The sequence below is a fragment of the Centruroides sculpturatus genome, unplaced genomic scaffold (assembly GCF_000671375.1).
Source record: "Centruroides sculpturatus isolate CEXI.00-Female unplaced genomic scaffold, Cexi_2.0 scaffold1461, whole genome shotgun sequence".
Lineage (NCBI taxonomy): Eukaryota > Metazoa > Arthropoda > Arachnida > Scorpiones > Buthidae > Centruroides > Centruroides sculpturatus.
In genome coordinates this window covers 90,752-97,251 of record NW_019385659.1, presented here as the reverse complement: position 1 = coordinate 97,251, position 6,500 = coordinate 90,752, and the positions used below count along the sequence as shown (strand labels likewise).

General features: G+C 33.0%; 1 protein-coding gene across 1 annotated transcript in view; it reads left to right on the top strand.

Moving 5' to 3' along the window:
- LOC111640942 (DEAD-box helicase Dbp80-like) overlaps positions 1-6,158 on the top strand; it is a 6,917-nt gene extending 759 nt beyond the window's left edge. The window contains exons 2-11 of the mRNA XM_023387032.1: positions 2,354-2,453; positions 2,667-2,805; positions 3,133-3,225; positions 3,316-3,418; positions 3,791-3,905; positions 4,211-4,388; positions 4,524-4,761; positions 5,039-5,201; positions 5,279-5,470; positions 5,767-6,158. Coding sequence (XP_023242800.1) covers positions 2,354-2,453; positions 2,667-2,805; positions 3,133-3,225; positions 3,316-3,418; positions 3,791-3,905; positions 4,211-4,388; positions 4,524-4,761; positions 5,039-5,201; positions 5,279-5,470; positions 5,767-5,837 — 1,392 coding nt within the window. The 3' untranslated portion in view covers positions 5,838-6,158. The remainder of the gene's footprint in view (positions 1-2,353; positions 2,454-2,666; positions 2,806-3,132; positions 3,226-3,315; positions 3,419-3,790; positions 3,906-4,210; positions 4,389-4,523; positions 4,762-5,038; positions 5,202-5,278; positions 5,471-5,766) is intronic.
- The last annotated feature ends 342 nt before the right edge of the window (positions 6,159-6,500 follow it).

The window sequence follows — 6,500 nt, the reverse complement described above, 5'->3', positions numbered from 1 at the left end:
GGTACCTTCCACCAATCAGAAGTCAGTGAAATCTAGGTCATCGCGACACGGAGCTAAAATGGCGGAAAACGAGCTTTTGTGTACGTTCCCTCGTGGCTACTCTAGAATAGATCCGGAAAGATTTATCGAAAACATCCGAAAGTATTCGTGTATCTACGACAAGAGGTAACCCGATTATAATAATGGATACCAAAGGAAATCCTTCAATTTAGAGGAGTATATAATAAAAAAGCTAAGCTTATAAGTGCTGTATATTATCTTAATAATACGATAATAAAAGTTAGTATATGAAAGTAAAGATATTATTTTTACTACATTTGTAATTATAGTACAGAAAAAACTCTTAGAATATAATCATTGTCTTTATATCGATATATCACGTATACAACCTTCTTTCGTTTCTACCAATTCACGTGCGAAGAAGTATTTACTTTCGACACTTGGGGCAGCACCGTTGCCGTAAAAACTTCGCGCTAGCCGGACCTCCACCGTAATCCGAGCGCAAACGCAAATAGGTCACGTGATTAAAAGCTTTTACGGCGAGGGGTTTTTACGCCGTTTTTACGGTAGTGGAATCCTAGCCTAATTCGCGCATGCAAATGACACGCATTGCATGGTGGGGATACGATTCAGGCCTCGTTATTCCTAATACCAGTAGTCCAGTAAAAACACGAAAAGCTCCAATCTTATCTAGAAATAATTAATGCTCGGTTAAACCGTAACTTCACTAGACTACAGGCTCACTCGGCGCTAACGGCATAAATACACGGGCAAATCGAGTAGATAAACAAGTTGTTTAGACTGTTAAAAGGGAAATCGGTGTTCACACTGGGATATTTTAAAGAAAGTTTTTGTCGTTTCTTGTTTCTTGTGTTAATAATTCACAGCGAATTGATTAACATACGCCATTTTATAATGAAAGTTAGATGTACAGTACCCCTCCGATTTACGCTCGTACCCCTAGGGGTACATGTACCCCCGGTTGAGAACCATTGGGTTAATGCAACCCTTTTCATTATTACTACTACTATCAAATTGGCCCGGCGTTGCTCGGGCAAAAAGTAACGATAGCGAAGATTTAGGTTATCACATTATAACCAATTTTACCCGTTTTCACAGAATGCAAGAATTAGTCCCCCTGTCTCCAGACTAATTCGAAAACTTTTAGATGGGTCTAAAAATATATTCGATTTCCCGCTAAAATGCAAAAAAATACGCATTTGCGCCTGTTAATCATGCACACCGCTTTCTCTTAACACTTCCATTGTTACTTAACACTTTCATTGTTAAGTAACATCTCTCCCCCGCGGGGGGAATTACGAAAAATCCCTTCTAAGTGTGCATTCTCGTGACGTACCCTAACTGTGTACCAAATTTCAACTTTCAACCGTTTGGGCTCTGCGATTATTATTATTATTATTATTATCAACCCATCTCGATTATATATTTAGATAGACATTATTAAAGTATTTAGATTATCAGAGTGTCGACACACGAGTCATCGCCGCCATGTTCTGTCGACTGTCATCACGTGGCCTATGGGTTTACATTAAGAAATGACGATTATTTCAGTTTAATAAAGCATTTTATTCGTTATTTTATTCATGAATATAACGGACGGATGAATCTTGCAGACTCGATAAGTTTTAAATCTCTAGAATTAGTATTTTTAAATAAAAAATTAATTTTGTTTACGTATTAGAAAAAGTTCTGGATCGAAATTCCAAACGTTATTTTAAAGAAAACGTAAGAAATCGGTTAGTAGTTAATGAAATAGATATTCGGCTTGTCAAAACTACTACTGTATTTACTAATTTGGCAGGATTTAATGATGGACTATACAACGTACGCGTGCTTATGCAACATTCAAAGGTAAAGCCTGACGTAACTCGTCTCCTCTCTCTCGGGACAGCTTTTGAGGGTTTTATTATTAATAGTCTTTTTGTATTTTTATTTAACGTTCGTCTTTATACTGTAAAAACTATCCATTTTTTTCCTTTAAATAAAATAAAGTTACAGTAGTTTGTTCTTACACTCCCTAAAGGAAAGATGTGTTTCTTTATTGTTATTTCACTACGTTAAACTTTTAAAGTATTTCAAATATATTAATTTTTATATTAATATAATTGAAATACTTTAATATAATAATTAATCAAATAAAAATGATCATATTTGTATCTATATAGCATTATTGTATGATAAAAAGTAATTTAATAAACTTTTTTACAAGTTTAAAGCTTTTTATATACGTATAATAATTACATAAGTTCATAAAATTTATTTACACATACGGTATTAGATTAATTGAAAATTATAGATATTATTATACTATTATAATAATTATATTTTACAGATTGGAAATCTAAACATTAAATCTACAAATCAGGTGGTGCCTATTGCAGAGAGAGCAGCAAAAAATTTAACTGAAAACTCTTCGGAAAACGGCGAACCTGGTACGATCAATTTGAATGTTAACGCTTAAAAGTTATCAATGGATTCGTTGGAATCCATAAAATTCCTTTCTTTTGTCTAAGGATTTGCAATCTTTCAGTTATTAATGCTAAAATTCAGATTTAATCACTTCATGTAATAAGATTATTAATTTACTTTTTAAATTGCAGAGTGTTTTTGAATTATTATTATTATTATTATCATCCTTTATTTAGAAATTTCACTTGCCGAGGCATCGTTAATGAGAAAAATACTACATACTAAACTAGTTCATAGTACTCACGATGTGGAAGTTCAGAGAAAGAATCCAAATTCTCCTTTATATTCAGTCAAATCCTTTGAAGAATTAAACTTGTAAGTGTTATTTATATATAAATATCATCTATCAAGTGTGCATTTTAATGAAAACTATTATCGCTTATAGTATAGACTGACTTGGCTATAAATTCGAGTTTAAAATAGTCATTTTGAATGAGTTTTTCAAATTAAATATAAAAATGACCAAGTGTTTACTGGATATTTCTGTACGTAATTGTAATACGAGCAGGAAAATGTAAACAGAAAAGAATGAACAGTTTCAATGTTTTTGACTATAAATTTAATAGTTACTTTTAGAATTAATTTCTCATTTTTTTAGATAAAACAATGAGCAAATAACAAAATTTCTATTAAAATCTATAGGCGTCCAGAACTTCTAAGAGGTGTTTACGAAATGGGATTCAATGCGCCATCTAAAATTCAAGAAACAACACTTCCAACGTTACTTGCGAATCCGTAAGTAAATTTACATTCGTGATTTATTTAAAAATCTGTAGTTTGCAGTTATAAAGTATGTAATTTTCCAATATTTTTGCTATAAAACAGCTCTCAAAATATGATTGCTCAGTCTCAGAGTGGAACGGGGAAAACGGCCGCTTTTCTGCTGGCGGCTTTAAACCGAGTTGATCCGGATAAGAGATTTCCACAGGTAATTTATGTTAATTGTTTGTTTTTAATATTATTTCTACAAGTATAGAAGTTCAGACACGTGGTTCATTAGATGGTATCGAATAGACACGTCACGAAGATTATCAACATTACATTCAAATAAAATGAATGAAAAGCTAAAAAATATATCTAACCAACCCTACAAAGAAAGATAAATACCGTATATATATATTAATCTTGTGTTATATTTTAAGACTTTCTAATGAAACAGAAAAGGTGGTTAACTCATTTATGGGTCATCCTGCATATTTGAACGTATTTAAAATAGTTCATTTTTGGTTTGTTTTATTACGTTAATTTTAATTAATATACGAAAGACGTTTATACATTAATTAATTCTATTTCGATTTAGGTCGTAATCCTCTCGCCAACCTACGAGTTAGCAGAACAGACCGGTTGTGTGGCGAAGCAAATGGCTAAATTCTGTTCAAAGATTGGAATTCGTCTTGCAGTCAGAGGAGAAACACGTAAGTCTTATTTTAGAATTATCATCTTTGTTTCGGTAGTGATCCATCAAACAGCGTCTTATTCGTGTTTCACACGTGTGTTTTTCTCTATACGAGCGATGTATGCTGCTCACTATTAGAACAGTATTATATACATTTAAAGTTTAAGTTTACAAAAAAAATTGCATAAGTAGGCTGTCACTGTATGGTTGTAGGTGATTAAACAGACAAGCCTGTTTGATCATCTATTGTTTCCGTACACTTCTTTCAGTTCCGAGCCACGATATTTTTGTCCATTGTTAAAAATTGCTTACTTTCTGTTTTAGTGAGTAGAGGTGAAAAGATATCGGAGCAAGTTATCATCGGAACTCCTGGAAAAGTTTTAGATTGGGTGTTAAAATTCAAATCCTTCGACGTCAAGAAAATTAAGGCGTTTGTACTGGATGAAGCGGATATCCTGATCGACAACCAAAATCGTCACAATCAATCGATCCGAATTCACAAGTAAGTTACGTTATTTTAACGAAACCCTTCTGCCTAAAATTAAAAACATTCTTACCTAGAACATTACTAGACATATTTTAAAAATATTTCATGCGATTGATTGATCCGAGAATTAACGGCTTATCTCTTTAACAGACAACTTTCTGCCGAGTGCCAGGTGATGATGTTTTCTGCAACTTACACCGACGAAGTTATGGATTTTGCCGAAATTATTGTGCCTAATCCGGTTGTTTTGCGGCTGAAAAAAGAAGACGAAAATCTGGAGAACATCAAACAGTATTACGTGGTGTGCAGAAATCCCGATGATAAATTCATTGCCTTAGCAAATATTTACGGAGTTTTATCTATTGGCCAGGCTATTATATTTTGCCAGGTAAATTTTATTTATTTATTAATTAATGTATGTTCTAAATCGGTAATTGCCAATGGCTATAAGGATACTAAATTGGTGAAAAATTATAAGGGAATTTAGCTGTTATTTAACAACTTTCTGTACTTAATTATTAGCATTGTTTCTTATGCTTTAGAACATGACTGCATTATTTATTATTAAGACATAAGAGGCAAAGAAATGAGAAAATGTCGATTAAATGTTTAATTTTTTATGGTAAAAACTTTAAATTTTAAATTAAAAACTTCAAATATTTCAGACAAGACTTACTGCATCTTGGCTAGCCGAGAAAATGACAAGAGAAGGACACGCAGTTGCCCTTTTATCTGGCGACTTGTCGATCGAACAGCGAATTGCCGTTCTCAACAGGTTTAGAGATGGAAAAGAAAAGGTCCTTATTACAACCAATGTTTGTGCAAGAGGTATGGAAGCATCTTTTTTCTGTTTCTTTTGTTTAATTAATGAGAATTGCATTAACAAAATGCAAACTTTTCCATAGGTATTGATATCGAACAAGTTACTTTAGTGGTAAACTTTGATTTGCCGGTCGATCAGAAAGGCAATGCGGATTGCGAGACTTATCTTCATAGAATTGGCCGCACGGGAAGATTCGGAAAATGTGGAATTGCCATAAACATGGCGGAAGGAGAAAGATCGATGAAGATCTTGGAAGAAATTGAAAACTGTTTCAGTAAGTAAAATCTGATGATTACATTCGTTTTGTCGTTCGAATTAAATTGCAACATTGAGAAGATGGTGCAGAAAATCAAATATTTTCATTTCTATACTTTGCACATATTCGAGGATATTTTTATTTTTACGCCGTTAAATGAATTTTAATAAATATCATTTAAAATTTAGTTTAAAGCAGGAAGTAATTGCGAGTTCGATTCTGCAACCGGTTTTGATTTTCTAACTTAGTAATTAGATAATATTTAAGTTTCAAAGCCGACAAAAATTCTAAAGGCGAAGGATTTTCTGTTTCAGAGCTGAAGATCAGCCCATTGAATGCCGAAGACGTGGACGAAATCGAGAAAATCGAAGACAATAAGTCGTAAATGAGGAAAACGTTTCCGGCCGTAATTAATATTTTTCATAATTTGTCGACTTGGAAAATAAAAATCGGTTTTTGAAAGATGTTTTTGTGGAATTCTGCTGTGTAAAATAAATATGAAGGGTAATTTTGAAGGTAAATACCGCGAGTTGGGTATTTACTGTATGATTTCTTCTGACGTCGGATTTCGATGTTTAATTTGATGAAAGCATACCGAGTTTTAATTTATATGTAATTATCAGTAAACAGATAAGAGCAATGATTATTTTAGACTGTTTTATTATTGTTTTCTCCAGAATGTGCCTGGAGGGTTTCTGTGAAAGTGGCAAATATTTTTAGTTGTAAATAAAATGATTGACTTTAATGAACAGTGTGGCTTAAATTTTCTTATTTCTTAATATTTTTTCATAAATATTTAATAGAAAACAGAACGACGAGCAAGTTCTGGACACGTAAGGATTAACATCTGCATATAAATCAGTGATGCCGGTCTTTTAAGCAGTTGGAAATTGTGTTGTGTTTCATTGTAAAGATCCTGCATCCACATTCCTATTGTGATGTTTATGTAAGGCTCCGACGGGAGAGGGGAATGTCGAGGGGTCGCTCAGAGGGTATGTGGGTGCGATGGTCACTGAAACAGACTCTACGGTTTCAAGAAACCGTTTAT